Source organism: Pristiophorus japonicus, chromosome 17 (assembly GCF_044704955.1).
Source record: "Pristiophorus japonicus isolate sPriJap1 chromosome 17, sPriJap1.hap1, whole genome shotgun sequence".
Classification (NCBI taxonomy): domain Eukaryota; kingdom Metazoa; phylum Chordata; class Chondrichthyes; family Pristiophoridae; genus Pristiophorus; species Pristiophorus japonicus.
In genome coordinates this window covers 113,189,165-113,206,381 of record NC_091993.1, presented here as the reverse complement: position 1 = coordinate 113,206,381, position 17,217 = coordinate 113,189,165, and the positions used below count along the sequence as shown (strand labels likewise).

Sequence of the window (17,217 nt, the reverse complement as noted above, 5' to 3'; positions counted from 1 at the left end):
CCGCTTTCCCACTAATCTTTGTGTCTTCTGCAAATTTTGTTACACTACACTCTGTCCCATCTTCCAGGTCATCTATGTATATTGTAAACAGTTGTGGTCCCAGCACCAATCCCTGTGCCAAACCACTAACCACCGATTTCCAACCCGAAAAGGACCCATTTATCCCAACTCTCTGCTTTCTGTTAGCCAGCCAATTCTCGATCCATGCTAATACATTTCCTCTGACTCTGCGTACCTTTTATCTTCTGCAGTAACCTTTAGTGTGGCAACTTATCGAATGCCTTTTGGAAATCTAAATACACCACATCCATCAGTACACCTCTATCCACCATGCCCGTTATATCCTGAAAGAATTCCAGTAAATTAGTTAAACATGATTTCCCCTTCATGAATCCATGCTGCGTCTGCTTGATTGCACTATTCCTATCTAGATGCAGCTCAAATTCTTACAATAAGCTCAGTTCGACACAGGGCTGCAAGGTTTTATTTTCACTTCCAGCCTGGAGAGAGCAATAAATCTACCTTAACCAACGTGGTGTGATTGGCTCAATTTGTATATGATTAATAATTTCCATTAATGTTTGAGCAGTCTGATATTGAAAATCCAAGCAGTACCTTTAATTGGATATAAAAGGGATGATTCAGTTCGAATCGAGGAGGGTCAGTTTGAAAATCTCCAAGAGAAGGAATTAGTCAGAAACACTCCAAAGGAAAAAGAATCACCATATATCTGGAAATGTTTTATTCAAAGGGGTTAACTTATTTCTCAGACTGGCAAACGTTTTACATTTTGTTCACTGGAGAAGTCAGACTTCCCACTGTGAATATAGAATTATATTATATCACACTTAGACTATGTGCCTGCTCCTTTAATAAATTTGCTTCACATTTTAAGCTTTGGGCCAGGAAAGACGAGGTTATTTTGAGGTAGAAATGGGTGGAGTTGGCACCGTGCACACCCCGTCCACTCGCCGGTTTTGAGCAGCCTGAAAGGAAACATTGGAGGCCGCTCAGAAAATGGCCGACGTTTCTTTTTCAGTCAAGGTGGTGAGCGGCCTGGAGGGGCACTGAGAGGCGATGGTGTTCACAGGCACCTGCTGCCCTTCTCCTTCAAAATAAATTGCAGGGCAATGGAGAAAGGGCGGGGGAGGGGGACTAGTTGAAGTGCTCTTGCAGAGAGCCAATACTGGCTCGATGGGCTGAATGGCCTCCTAATGTGCTGTAACCATTCTATGATTCTATACTTCAACAAAGTAATCTGAAACATTAACTGATTCTTCAGATGCTGACCTACTGTATATTTCAAATACTTTATAATACTTTTAAGTTAATCAAACATTGTCTCTCAGAAACATCGCTGGCCATTTTAGAAGATCTAGGCCGAGCTTCACTAAAATTCAGTCCCAAATGGAAATGAGATCCACCATCTTGAATTAATGGGTGCTTGTATTTGAATTATTCTGATATCTCAATTATAGTCAAAACCAGACTCCATCCCCCGCCCCCGCTCCTGTCCAAATATCTGAGAACATCATTGAACAACCACTTCTCATGTGATCTGCAAATGCCTGCCTGTCCTTTGTAACTGTTTCAATGAGTGAACCACACCATAAATCAATGTAAATGTGACTGAATTGAGTCCCAGGCCCACACAGACATAAAAGGAACAAGAGACGGGAGAGCTGGGAGTATGCGTTTCATGATGATATTTTATTGAACAAATTTAGGACCAGTTGCGATGAAGAGATTCCAAAGGATAGAAAAAGCTGCTGTGTGATGTTCGGGTCACATTTACATCGAATGAGGTTTCCCTGCACAGTCATCCACCTTCAGCAGAAATGTGAATGGCTCTGGAGCGAATCACTGCACCAATAATATATCACAGCTGAATGTCAGAGCCAAGAAAGTACTGAGAGAAAGTGCTACACAATCAGAGAGGAGATATAATGAGACTATTTCAACATTCTCATTTCCAATGCCGTATCAGTGTTCTAAGACTATTCCTTTAAAAGCCCACCCTGACAAGGCATTTATTTAAGTTGTATTTCAGTTTTCATTTTCTTTCAGTTGTAACTTAGTGCAAAGCACAAAGCCACAGCCAAGCTGTCAATGGTGTATCTCTGATTATAGTCATCCAAGATATGATGACTTGATCTCTTACACTCTGCAGCCAGGAGACAAATGCTGCACTGGGGGATCATGGGATGGCTTAAATCCACCTCAAAATGTGAATCAGGGTGTGCTTTCAATGAGAACAGAGCTGAATAAATTAGGCAGCCCGAGCCAAACCCACACGGTTGTTCCCTCTGTCGAAAATGGAGTAATATTCTCCAATGAACACATCTCCCAGAATCCAGAGGTTTCCACCAGTGTTGCCGAATCCACTGGAGCAGCTAACTTGGTCGTAGTAAGAGCTCTATAAGAAAAAGAAAGACAATTAACACTGTGTCATATGTCCGTCTCCTTTAGTGATTGCTGCAGCATAGATTGGAGAAAAGCTGATTTTGAAGGGCTGGGAACAGATCTTGGGAAAATAAAATGGGCAACAATATTGGCAAAAACCGATATAGAGCGATGGTAATGCAGTAGATGTAATTCATTTAGATCTCCAAAATGCCTTTGATAAGGTTCCCCATAATAGAGTGATGAACAAGGTCAGAGAATGCGGAGTCAGGGGTCAAGTAGCAGAATGGATAGCTCGCTGGCTTCAAGACAGAAAGCAGAGAGTAGAAGTAAAAGGTGGCTCTTCACAGAGGTAGAAGGTGGGCTGTGGTGTTTCACAAGGATCAGTGCTGGGACTGCTGTTGCTCACAATTTCTATTAACCATTTAGACTTTGGAATCCAAAACACAATTTCTAAATTTGTGAATGATACCAAATTGGGGGATATTCAATTCTGAGGAGGACTGAACAAATTACAGGAGGACATTAATAAACTTGCAGCATGGGAATATAATTGGCAAAATAAGTTCACCACAGATAAATGTGCGATATTACATTTTGGTAGGAAGAATAGGGAGGTCACTTATTACTTGGACGGTGAGAGTCGAGGTGGGGTAGAGGAACAAAGGGATCTCGGAGTACAAATACACACGTCGCTAAAAGTTGCGATGCAGCTTAGCAAGGCCATTAAAAAAGCAAACCAAGCACTAGGGTTTATATCTAAAGGTATAGAATTGAAAAGAGGGAAGTTAAGCTAAACCTGTATCGAACCTTGGTTGGACCACAGAATAATGTGTGCAGTTCAGGTCGCCATATTATAAAAAGGATATAGAAGCAAAGGAGAGAGTGCAGAGAAGATTTACAAGGATGATATGAGAAATGCCAGAATATACATATCAGGAAAGGATGAACAGGCTGGGTATCTTTTCTCTTGAAAAAAGAAGACTGAGGGCTGACCTAATAGAGTTCTTTAAAATTATGAAAGCTGTTGATAGAGTGGATACAGAGAGAATATTTCCATTTTTGGGGGAGAGCATCACCATCATCATCATAGGTAGTCCCTCGGAATCGAAGAAGACTTGCTTCCACTCCTGAAGTGAATTCTTTGGTGGCTGAACAGTCCAATACGAGAGCCACAGACTCTGTCACAGGTGGGACAGATAGTCATTGAGGGAAGGGGTGGGTGGGACTGGTTTGCTGCATGTTCTTTCCTCTGCCTGCGCTTGATTTCTGCATGTTCTCAGCGTTGAGACTCGAAGTGCTCCCGGATGCACTTTCTCCACTTAACGCAGTCTTTGCCCAGGGACTCTCAGTGGTGATGTCGCACTTTATCAGGGAGGCTTTGAGGGTGTCCTTGTAACATTTCCGCTGCCCACCTTTGACTCATTTGCCGTGAAGGAGCTCCGCATAGAGCACTTGCTTTGGGAGTCTCGTGTCTGGCATGCAAACTATGTGGCCTGCCCAGCGAAGCTGATCGAGTATGGTCAGTACTTCAATGCTGGGGATGTTAGCCTGGATGAGGACACTGATGTTGGTGCGCCTGTCCTCCCAGGGGATTTGTAGGTTCCCGCGGAGACATCATTGGTGATATATCTCCATCGACTTGAGGTGTCTTCTGTACATTGTCCTTGCCTCTGAGCTATACAGGAAGGCGGGCATTACTACAGCCCTGTGGAGCATGGGCTTGGTGGTAGATTTGAGGGCTTTATTTCCGAACATTCTTTTCCTCAGGCAGCCGAAGGCTGCACTGGCACACTGGAGGCAGTGTTGAATCTCCACACCAATGTCTGCTTTTGTTGATAAGAGGCTCCCGAGGTATGGGAAATGGTGCACATTGTCGAGGGCTGCGCCGTGGATCTTGATGACTGGGGGGCAGTGCTGTGTGGTGAGGACAGGCTGGTGGAGGACCTTTGTCTTACGGATGTTTAGCGTAAGGCCCATACTTTCGTATGGGGAAAGAGCATAACTAGAGGCCATCAATCTAAGATAGTCACCAAGGAATCGAATCAGGAATTCAGAAGAAAATTTTTACCTAAAGAGTGGTGAGAATGTGGATCTCGCTACCACAGAGCGTGGTTGAAGCGAATAGTATAGATGCATTTAAGGGGAGGCTAGACAAGCATATGAAGGAGAAGGGAATGGAGGGGTATGCGGATAGATTTAGATGAGGAAAGATGGGAGGAGTCGCGAGTGGTCCATGGACTTATTGGGCCGAATGACCAGTTTCTGAGCTGTATATCCTAATGTAATCTTATGAACTGTTTGATAAATCCCTGAAAAATTATTCCATTACATTTCTTGAAATGTTAAGCTTACTCTAGCAGCCTATTGCTGTCCACTAACATACCTTCAATGTGTAGGCGCTGGCAGGAAGAGGATAGTCAACTCCATTGATTGTGAAGACCACATCGGGCATGCTGCTCATCTTGTTACAGTTTATGGTATACTGCAAGAAAATAGCAACAGTGTTCAGTGACTGCGTCAGTGTAGGGATTTACAATACATCGTTTACAGTGCAATGGTATTCTCGGGAATCAGAACAGGGATTAATAGGAGGTGACATTGGAATAAACAAACAGGCTAAAAGGAAATGGTTGTAGAAAAAACATCGGCTGTTCCCAGGATATATTTGACATCAATTCAGCAACATCATGCTAAAACATTTTGAAATATTAATGCTCATCGAAACTTTAAAGCAATATTAAGATTGGGGTTTGTGCATTTCGTCAACACTGGTGCTGTGGCCTATTTCAACATTACTTTTTGTCCCTGAATGCGTAGATTCAAAAATGTAAAGATTCTTTGGGCTAAATCATCGGTTTTCGGCGATAACGGCAGTTTTACGCCAAAATTAACGTTTTCATTGTATTACCGTTTTTAGGCCTAAGTTTCGGCCTTTACATCTCGGTAAAGTCAGCGTTACATGAGGATTCGCGGCGCAAACCGCGAGTTTCGGCAACTATAGTCCAGGGCCGGTAGCACTGCGAGAGAGGCCTTGGGGGGCGGGGGGGAATTGCAAAAAATATTCAAAAAACATTCACAAAACCCGGCGGTACGTGGAAGGACTGCCGTAAGAAAGTACCGGAAGACCCCGCCCACCGTGTTTTCACCACGGTGGGTCAAATCGCGGCGAAAACCTGGTTGCTAGGTCGGTGAAATTTTAGCACTTTGCCTTGAACTTGCTACAAATGGTGATGCATTTCCAAATATTTCTGGGGCAGAACATCCATGCTACAGTGATTATTGCCTCAAGTCAATGGAATTTAATTTCACAACCCCAAGTGGCTGAGAGAACTTTTTACAATGCACATTATATATGAGAAATTGCAATATTATTACAAATAAATCAGTTTTCACTTTGTAATAACTGAAATGATCTGCTACAGGATGTAGTGTGAAACAATTGTTGTTGCAGACTTAGACACTCCAATACCACACCAGATAACGGAAGATGCCATCTCTACCTGGCCATAGGAACCGGGAGTTGCTCCAATGCCCTGCTGAATGTTGCTGATGTATGAGCTGGGACCAACAAGAAGAGAAGTGCCGGTATCGACAATAGCAGGACAACCATATTCACAGGCCACAACCTGACCATTGATTGTCACTCTGAGGGAGAAAAATGCAGCAAGAGTTAGTCAAAGATCTAAAACTGCCAGACTTTGTTACAAACCTTTGTATGCAGCGGGTGCTTAGGATCTGGAATGCACTGCCTAGCAGGTGGAGGCCGATTCAATTGTGGCTTTCAAAAGGGAAAGAGAGAAGTACCTGAAGGAAAAATTTGCAGAGCTACGGGTAAAGGGCAGGGGGAAGGGGGAGGGGAGGCAGGGGGGTGGGCGAGGGACGGGGTGGACTAGCTGAAGTGCTCTGGCAGAGAGCCGAAATGGGCTCAACGGGCCGAATGGCTGCCTTCTGTTCTGTATCCATCATATGATTCTATGACTTATTAGATTAATTGAACAAGTAATGCCAAGCTGTGTCGCCTAATCAGCTGAGACATTTGTTATATTTTCAGTAAATGCTGACACTACTGAGAAGTTCAACACTGGCTCAGTAATGTATTTATTTTCTTTTAAATCATATCTTTCTCCGTAGTTTGGTAAAGCCAACTTCTAGGATTCAGTAGAGAAGCAGACAATATTGAGTTCCACATTTCACTGGCACCAATATCTGTTGGTCCAAGGATACCAAGAACAGGTTCCCCAATTCCCAGGTCCTGCAGTGTGATGAGAAACTCATTCACGGACACAGTGGTGAACCAACCAAACATGGGTTGTAGTGATTCCAATAATTCCTCCAATTGATGGTGCACTTGCATGCCTTTGTACATAACATTGCAGGGCAACCTCAGACACATATGTCAGGCCCAGTTGTCCCTGCCAAACCAACAAGGCAACAAAAACGCCAATACAGTATAAGGTTATGGTTGCCCCAGACGCCACTTGCCTTCATTGTGTGAAGGGGTGTTCAGTGTAATTAAAATGGGCTTTGGCGTTTGACTACCAACAGAATTTTCATGTGGTCACTATTAACTCAAAGTACGTTCAGTAATATATATCTACTTATGTTGATATGATTGTTGCTAAACATTGATTGCAAGACTGAAAGAAGCGAATGAGATTTTTTGCTGCCACAAAAGTTTTCTCCTGAAAATTATAAATAGCTTTATAATTAGCACATTGTCTCGATAAACGTTGATCTTATTCCAAGGTTGATTTGTCGAGTGCCACTTTCAGAACTATTCCCGTTGTCGATGGGTAATCACTCACCTGTCAATGAGGATTTGCCAGTACGCGTCACGAGTGACGGGAACCCAGTTAATTTGCCCTGTGAAGTGGTTGTAATCAATTCCACCAAACACAACTTCACTCCCGGACTGACCAGTCTCTCTGTAAAGCAAAGGTGAATAAATAAAGCTCAGAGGCAAAGAAACAATTTCAGTAACATTGAAATATTTCTGGTTTAGAGATTTAGCACCTGGTGGTCTCATTGCCGATTGGATATTTTTTAATTCGTTCACGGGATGTGGGCGTCGCTGGTGAAGCTGGCATTTATTGCCCATCCCTAATTGCCATTGAGAAGGTGGTGGTGAGCTGCCCTCTTCAACCTGCAGTCCTTGTGGTGAAGGTACACCCACAGTTTGGTACAACAGTTTGGTAAAACTGAGTGTCCCGCTCGGCCATTTCAGAGGGCAGTTAAGAGTCAACCACATTGCTGTGGGTCTGGAGTCACATACAGGTAAGGATGGCAGGTCTCCTTCCCCAAAGGGCATTAGTGAACCAGTTGGGTGTTTACGACAATCTGGTAGTTTCATGGTCACCATTACTGATACCTGCTTTTTAATCCAAGATTGATTGAATTAAGTGCAATGAAATCCCACAGATGTCGTGGTGGGACTTGAACTCAATGTCTCTGAATTACTACTCCAGTAACATAACCACTTTGTAACTGTACCCCCATTGTATCTCAATCATCATTTCTCCAAATCAGTTTCTAAAAGCCATTGATTGCAATATGTCAGTATCCTTGCCATAAGTATTGCAGGAAACACATACCATCCAATAGGACACTATCAAGCATATATGCCCTTTAAATGAATTGTACAGGATTTAGTCTGGGTTCTGCTGCATTCAGGGAAGTAAAAGGCAGCAACAAATGGGTGAGAAATGTTTACCTTGTCAGGTAGACGGAAAAGAGAGGCTCCTGCACCAGGTGCTGAGACATCATGTTATCGAACACAGTGGTGGCACCTGATGCTGCAAGAGATGGGTAACCCAAGCCGAGAATTCCATCGAATTTACAGTAGGAAAAGAAACCGCCAGGTTCAGTCTCGCTTAAACCAAATTCTTGTTTGTTGACAGCTATGTTCGCAACCTAGAAAAACAAGAGCAAGTGACGAATCAGGGGTACGGGAGCAGAATGGTATCCTGTGAATGATATCCACTGGATAGTTAACTGATTTGGTTCCCTCTGCAAAACTTTTAATGGGTTTGTGGGGATTTGCTTATTCCTTTTGAAACCAAGTTGACTGTCCCCATGACATGTTACTGTAGGCAAACTGTTTAACCGACAGGCGCTCAGACTCGAGGTAGAAATATTATGATTGCCTCTTCATAAATTTCAAAACATCAGCTTCAAGCTGAAGACACCCTGTGCTACATCATCATTACACATCCACTCAACTGTCTGGCTTCTGAACTGACAGAACTTATTATGTTGGATTCCAAGGTCTTTGTATCTTTGATTTGAACCTATAACTTTTGGAACACAATTATCACTGCTTTGGAATTTGATATATTTGATGAAGGTTACAGTCTACTTACTCTGACAGTGTCATATCCCAGTCGCCCAGTCATGCTGCCTGTGCCATACTGGATGGAAACGGACTGGCCATTTGAATAATATGTTGAGGATGTTCTTGGGTTGAATCTGTGATGAGTCACTGCAAAGAAACATCACTTTCATCAAATTCATCGGAATGTGTCAGCATTTAGTCCAGGGCTGGGTCAAACAAATGGGCCGAAAAATAATCTCATTCTTCACATTTAAGAAATAATTTACTTTTGTTACTCAATTTTTTTCTGCCTCATTTGTGTATAACTGGCTGGATTTTCCTTGGAGCAGGAACCTGGGAACATGGGGAGGGTCAGGAACTTTCATGGTTGGAAAATGTTTAGGTGAGGCTAGTGTGTGTATGGATGTGTGGGGGGCTCTGTGTGGAGGTGTATATATGTGTGCGTGTGTATCAGATTATGGTGTGTGTGTGTGTATATGTGTGTATGTAGGTGCGGGGGGGTTCTGTGTGGAGGTGTATCTATGTGTGCGTGTGTATCAGATTATGGTCTGTGTGTGTGTGTATATGTGTGTGTATGTAGGTATGGGGGAGCTCTGTGTGGAGGTGTATCTATGTGTGCATGTGTGTCAGATTATGGTCTGTGTGTGTGTATATGTGTGTGTATGTAGGTACGGGGGAGCTCTGTGTGGAGGTGTATCTATGTGTGCATGTGTGTCAGATTATGGTCTGTGTGTGTGTATATGTGTGTTTATGTAGGTGCGGGGAGCTCTGTGTAGAGGTGTATCTATGTGTGTGTGTGTCAGATTATGGTCTGTGTATGTGTGTATGTAGGTTGCCAATATCTTGGCTGCTGCACTTGCACATCTCTTCAACGCTTGCAGTACATTTGCAGCATTTGTGCTTGTGCCACCAGAAGTTAGTGTGTATGCGAGGGGCCTGGGACATCACGGGCCAGCCCACACTGCAATATGTGTGCGTGCTAGGTCCGTGCAGCAGAGCAGGTCTCCAGTCGTCTTGGTTAATCCTTGCCACTGGACCAAGACCCTAGCTCTGTCAAGCTCTGTGCAATGGCCACCGTGCGTTAATAAAATCCACGCACAGGCATCTTCCACGCTTCCGGGATCTGGAATATAAGTTCGGGATCTGGAACATTGAAACATCTGTGAACTCATCCCTTTTTGGCTTGAAAGCTTGTCATACTCGCTTCAAGAGATTGCCTATGATGATGGTATGTCGGTGCGGCGGGCTCTGAATGATAGTGTGTGCGTGTGTGTGTGTGTGTGTGTGTGTTTGTGTGTGTGTGTGTGTGTGTCAATATTGGGTTGAATCTGTGATGGATCATTGCAAAAAAACATCCATTTAGTTCATCCAATAAATTAAAAAAAATGTCAACCTTCAGTTCAATGCTGGATCAAACATTTGTGCCCAAAAATAATCTAATTCTTCTTATTTCAGAATGTGCCAATCCTATCCAGGAGTGAAGTCTGTGCATTTCTCGCATTCTTTCCCTTCAGTTAGACATTTAAATTAGAGAATGGACGGGGCAGAATCCCTGCTCATTAGGTGTTTAAATTGGAATCATAGAGGTTGAAAAGGAGCTCCAACATCATACTGAGGTTTGACACTGCACTGTACCTACACACCATGTGATGTCAATCAAAGCGATGTGAGGCTCCCAGCTCCAGGGTATGTCACTCCAGAGTTAGATTGGGCCGTACCTACAGATCGACACTGCATGTTTAGCATTGGTGTGAAGTGGAAATTGTTCTACACCAATGCTACATTTGCAGTGTAAACCCACCCGAGGATTCGTCCAACTCCAGAGGGAGACAACGAACCACAGCTAAAACCGCCAGGGAATCAAAGCTCTGTTAAATTTCTCTCCGAGCCCAGAGATAACCAAGTGAAAGTGCAGAGTATCATCCAATCTACGCACACTGTCTCGCTGTGACTATGGTAGAAATATTATTCTCTTCCAATCCCAGTTGCAGTGCTGGCCCTCAATGAGAAAGGTCAAGAGCGGAAGCGTGTTTAAGAGCAGGGTAATATTCACTCACTGCATGGTTGTTGGGAACAGTAAATCGATGGAACCCAAAGATTGGAGGAGCCAGTGTCAAAGATGACGGTGAAGCTCTGTGGTGGATTCCCGATACTGATTGCTCCATAGTATGACAACTGTCAGCAAAAACAGAGAGACCACAATGTATCAAGTGGACAAATACCAGTGCAACATGTTTTCTTAGATTCAAATTCCTCTATACCATCAGAAAATGTAAAACTCCCCAACACACCTTTTCAAATCCAGGTGCAGAAGTCTGCAGTCCATTTAAATGCAAGTGTGCTTACTCTGTTTCGATGTATTATACAGGATAATATCTTTCATGGTTGGGATGATGTTGAGCCTTTCGACCATTAGCCCTCTTGATTTCAAATATCATCTCGACAATACTGCCAGCGGAAGGAACGCGCGGCAAACCTGTCCCACCCTCCCTTACCCTCAACGAATATCTGTCCCACCTGTGACAGGGACTGCAGCTCTCGTATTGGACTGAACAGCCACCTAAGGACTCATTCTAAAGTTGGAAGCAAGACTTCCTCGATTCCGAGGGGGGTGTTTGCTAGTGCTGTTGGGGAGGAGTTAAACTAATTATGGCAGGGGGATGGGAACCAATGCAGGGAGACAGAGGGAAACAAAATGGAGACATAAGTAAAAGACAGAAAGGAGATGAGTAAAAGTGGAGGGCAGAGAAACCCAAGGCAAAAAACAAAAAGGGCCACTGTACAGCAAAATTCTAAAGGGTCAAAGTGTAATAAAACCCAGGAGAGGGCTCTGAGCTAGTTAGAATCGGTGAGATCTCAGATGAACAGGACCCCAAGAAAGATTGCAAAACTCAGGAGGCAATAGAGCAGAGTAGCACTGGGGTAAGGGTAAATCATAAGGTGATAGGAAGGGACAATATGTATGAATATAAGGGGGCTGCAGGAGGGGTCTAAACTAAAAATCATGGTCTAAAAACTAGTATTAAAACACCCTACCTAAACGCACGCAGCATTCAAAATAAAGTAAATGAGTTGACGGCACAAATCATTACAAATGGGTATGATTTGGTGGCCATTACAGAAACGTGGTTGCAGGGTGGCCAAGACTGGGAATTAAACATATAGGGGTGTCTGACAATTCGGAAGGATAGACAAGAAGGGAAAGGAGGTGGGCTAACTCTGTTAATAAAGGATGACATCAGGGCAGTTGTGAGAGATGATATTGGCTCTAATGAACAAAATGTTGAATCAGTGTGGGTGGAGATTAGAGATAGTAAGGGGAAAAAGTCAATGGTGGGCGTAGTTTATAGGTCCTCAAATAATAACTTCATGGTGCGGCGGACAATAATCAAGGGAATAATGGAGGCATGTGAAAAAGGAACGGCAGTAATCATGGGGGATTTTAACCTACATATCGATTGGTCAAATCAAATCGCACGGGGTAGCCTGGAGGAGGAATTCATAGAATGCATACAGGATTGTTTCTTAGAACAGTATGTTACAGAACCTACAAGGGAGCAAGCTATCTTTGATCTGGTCCTGTGTAATGAGTCAGGAATAATAAGTGATCTCCGAGTAAAAGATCCTCTCGGAATGAGTGATCACAGTATGGTTGAATTTGTAATACAGATTGAGGGTGAGGAAGTAGTGTCTCAAACGAGCGTACTATGCTTAAACAAAGGGGACTACAGTGGGATGAGGGCAGAGTTGGCTAAAGTAGACTGGGAACACAGACTAAACGGTGGCACAATTGAGGAACAGTGGAGGACTTTTAAGGAGCTCTTTCATAGTGCTCAACAAAAATATATTCCATTGAAAAAGAAGGGCGGTAAGAGAAGGGATAACCAGCCGTGGATAATCAAGAAAATAAAGGAGAGTATCAAATTAAAAACCAATGCATATAAGGTGACCAAGGTTAGTGGGAAACTAGAAGATTGGGAAAATTTTAAACGACAGCAAAGAATGACTAAGAAAGCACTAAAGAAAGGAAGGATAGATTACGAAAGTAAACTTGCGCATTACATAAAAACAGATAGTATATATTACCGATATATAAAACGGAAGAGAGTGACGAAAGTAAATGTTGGTTCCTTAGAAGATGAGAAGGGGGATTTAATAATGGGAAATGTGGAAATGGCTGAGACCGTAAACAATTATTTTGCTTCAGTCTTCACAGTGGAAGACACAAAAACCATGCCAAGAATTGCTGGTCACGGGAATGTGGGAAGGGAGGACCTTGAGACAATCACTATCACTAGGGAGGTAGTGCTGGACAGGCTAATGGGACTCGAGGTACATAAGTCCCCTGGTCCTGATGAAATGCATCCCAGGGTATTAAAAGAGATGGCGGAAGTTACAGCAGATGCATTCGTTATAATCTACCAAAATTCTCTGGACTCTGGGGAGGTACCAGTGGATTGGAAAGCAGCTAATGTAACGCCTCTGTTTAAAAAAGGGGGCAGACAAAAGGCAGGTAACTATAGGCCGGTTAGTTTAACATCTGCAGTGGGGAAAATGCTTGAAGCTATCATTAAGGAAGAAATAGCGGGACATCTAGATAGGAATAGTGCAATCAAGCAGACGCAGCATAGATTCATGAAGGGGAAATCATGTTGAACGAATTTACTGGAATTCTTTGAGGATATAACGAGCATGGTGGATAGAGGTGTACCGATGGATGTGGTGTATTTAGATTTCCAAAAGGCATTCGATAAGGTGCCACACAAAAGGTTACTGCAGAAGATAAAGGTACGCAGAGTCAGAGGAAATGTATCAGCACGGATCGAGAATTGGCTGGCTAACTGAAAGCAGAGAGTCGGGATAAATGGGTCCTTTTCGGGTTGGAAATCGGTGGTTAGTGGTGTGCCACAGGGATCGGTGCTGGGACCACAACTGTTTACAATATACATAGATGACCCCTGGAAGAGTGGACAGAGTGTAGTGCAACAAAATTTGCAGATGCCTCAAAGATTAGTGGGAAAGAGGGTTGTGCAGAGGACACAGAGAGGCTGCAAAGAGATTTAGATAGGTTAAGCGAATGGGCTAAGGTTTGGCAGACGGAATACAATGTCGGAAAATGTGAGGTCATCCACCTTGGAAAAAAAACAGTAAAAGGGAATATTATTTGAATGGGGAGAAATTACAACATGCTGCGGTGCAGAGGGACCTGGGGGTCCTTGTGCCTGAATCCCAAAAAGTTAGTTTGCAGGTGCAGCAGGAAATCTGGAAGGTGAATGGAATGTTGGCCTTCATTGCGAGAGGGATGGAGTACAAAAGCAGGGAGATCCTGCTGCAACTGTACAGGGTATTGGTGAGGCCGCACCTGGAGTACAGCGTGCAGTTTTGGTCACCTTACTTAAGGAAGGATATACTAGCTTTGGAGGGGGTACGGAGACGATTCACGAGGCTGATTCCGGAGATGATGGGGGTTACCTTATGATAATAGATTGAGTAGATTGGGTCTTTACTCATTGGAGTTCAGAAGGATGAGGGGTGATCTTATAGAAACATTTAAATAATGAAAGGGATAGACAAGATAGAGGCAGAGAGGTTGTTTCCACCGGTCAGGGAGACTAGAACTAAGGGGCACAGCTTCAAAATACTGGGGAGCCAATTTAAAACCGAGTTGAGAAGGAATTTCTTCTCCCAGAGGGTTGTGAATCTGTGGAATTCTCTGCCCAAGGAAGCAGTTAAGGCTAGCTCATTGAATGTATTCAAATCACAGATAGATAGATTTTTAACCAATAAGGGAATTAAGGGTTATGGGGAGCGGGCGGGTAAGTGGAGCTGAGTCCACGGCCAGATCAGCCATGATCTTGTTGAATGGTGGAGCAGGTTCGAGGGGCTGGGTGGCCTGCTCCTGTTCCTAATTCTTATGTTCTTATGTTCTTATGATGATGAATGCCAGCATTGCCGGAAGCCCACCCAACGGCACAAGTCATACTAGTTAATGGTCCCTAGAAACAGTGACCCAGTAACCATCAGCAATGGTTCGGCCAGGGGCTGCTGGTCAGTGGGTCGACCAGAAATCACCAGTAACTTCTCACATTGACCCAGGAGTCCCATCTCCGGAGCAAAAGGATTCAATGCTGTGGGCACCAGGCCTTTCGCACCTGTCAACAGCACAAGCTAGCACAGCTGAGTCGCAGCCATTAACCCTTGCTGTGTAAGTTAGAGCAGGTCTAAGATCTACAGCACATGGTCTACTACCACATTCTGTCTGCTATTGAATTATTACCTTTGACGAACAACTAACTCTGAGAAGAATATAAATTAGAGACAAAAGCTGCAATAATCGCAAATGAGATATAAATGTGTTTGTATTTCCCTCTTTAGTGTACAGAACTCACAGATTACTTACATCCAGGTAGTTAATCATTGGTTCTGTTGACGCCAGGGATCCTTCAAATTTTGAACAGGGATCATATGGATGATTCTTCAGGAAGTCCTCCAGCAAGCCCTTCTCCTGAAGAACATCACGGGCAGATTTACCCTTAATCAAGGGCACTCTGTAAAGACAAGAAGTTCGAAATATCATCAACATTTACGGTTCGTTGGTGACAAATTATTCTTTGCATCTCTGACCCTCAGGTAATGATTTCCCACCTGATTAAACAATCAGAGAGCTGAATGCAAGCGAGTGTGATGAGGAGCCACTTCATCTTGTCAGTTGAATGGGTTCAGACCTCTTCGGAACCTAAAGTTTGCGGTCTGCGCAGCAACATTTATACTCGCGGAGACCAAACCGTTCCATTGTCACGAGGCCTCAGATATGATCATTCAATATGAGAAGTAAATATTAATGTACTCAGGATTAGTTTATCACAAATACAATCACTTTTATTAAGGAAACTCTTCAACTTAAGTGCTAACTAATTTGGGTTATCATAAAACTAAGTTTTGTGGCATTAAAGTTTAGTCTTATGACTGATAACGCAACCATAAATATATTTGCAAATCAGGCTAAAAACAGTCTTATCAAAACCACAAAATAGGATCGTCACATGTGCATTAGAAGATGACTTAACTCTTTCACTGCTGGATATAACATTTAGCTGTTCAGCCACTGCCGAGGTTAGAATAAATCCAATGCTGAATTCCCAGGAGTGTGCTACCTGGTTATACTTTAATTGAGGGGCTTCAATTGACAACATCAGTTGCAAGAGCAATGATCTGCTCATTTAGAAAAGTCATTTCCCAACAAGGTGATGCTCTGTGCATTTGAAATGTGCTCTTATGTCAAGTGTCGAGCGCGGCTTAGTGGTAAAAATTTCACCTTTGAGTCTTAGTGTTGTGACTTTAAGCCCCAGTCCAGGACCTGAGCACATAATCTCGGCTCACAGTTCAGTGCAGCATTGAGGGAATGCTGCATCATAAATGTTATGTATGTAAGCATTGTAACTGTGTAAGACTTGCCACCAGAGTTTGCACCTGTTGGAGACCCAAGGGTCACCTGCACACCTCATGCAAGCGAGTATAAAAGGTTGTCTGCCATGCTGCTTTGGCACTCTGGAGTTTTATTAAAGAGACTAAGGTCACATCAGTTTAAGCTCACAGTACTCAGTCTTGTGGAGTTATTCTGAACATAACAATTGGCGGCGGGTAAGAGATCACGAACTTTCACGCGGTTATGACTGCCGTTGGTATTCTCGAGCGATTTGTAGAGGGTGATGATTGGGAAACTTTCGTTGAACGTCTCGATCAATACTTCGTTGCTGGATACGGATGATAAAGCGATCAAACGCAGGGCTATTCTCCTCACTGTTTGTGGGTCTACAACATACGGCCTCATCAATGCATCTGCTAGCACCAACGAAACTAATGGAAAGACATATGCAGAGTTGTGTACGTTGGTTCGGGAATACCTCAAGCCGAAGGAAAGCATCTTAATGGCCAGGTATCGTTTCTATATGCACCATCGCTCCGAGGGCCAGGACGTGGCGAGTTATGTCGCCGTCCTAAGACACCTTGCGGGACCTTGCAATTTTGCTGGATATTTGGGGGAACTTAAGTGCTAACTAATTTGTGTTATCATAAAACTAAGTGTTGTACTATTAAAGTTTCACCTTATGACCGATAACGCAACCATAAATATATTTGCAAATCAGGCATAAAACAGTCTTATCAAAACCACAAAATAGGATCGTCACATGTGCATTAGAAGATGACTTAACTCTTTCACTGCTGGATATAACATTTAGCTGTTCAGCCACTGCCGAGGTTAGAATAAATCCAATGCTGAATTCCCAGGAGTGTGCTACCTGATTATACTTTAATTGAGGGGCTTCAATTGACATCATCAGTTGCAAGAGCAATGATCTGCTCATTTAGAAAAGTCATTTCCCAACAAGGGGATGATCTGTGCATTTGAAATGTGCTCTTATGTCAAGTGTCGAGCAGGGCTTAATGTTAGAAATTTCACCTTTGAGCCTCAGTGTTGT

The 17,217-nt window shown here is 43.4% G+C and overlaps 1 protein-coding gene across 1 annotated transcript; it reads right to left on the bottom strand.

Moving 5' to 3' along the window:
• Positions 1-2,269: 2,269 nt before the first annotated feature.
• Positions 2,270-15,438, bottom strand: LOC139227939 (pepsin A-like). Its single transcript, XM_070859094.1, has 9 exons — positions 15,388-15,438; positions 15,138-15,293; positions 10,795-10,912; positions 8,766-8,884; positions 8,117-8,316; positions 7,212-7,331; positions 5,907-6,051; positions 4,790-4,888; positions 2,270-2,416 (listed from the first exon to the last, which is right to left on the bottom strand). Exons 1-9 carry the CDS (start codon positions 15,436-15,438, stop codon positions 2,270-2,272), a joined length of 1,155 nt encoding a protein of 384 aa, XP_070715195.1.
• Between the last annotated feature and the right edge of the window lie 1,779 nt (positions 15,439-17,217).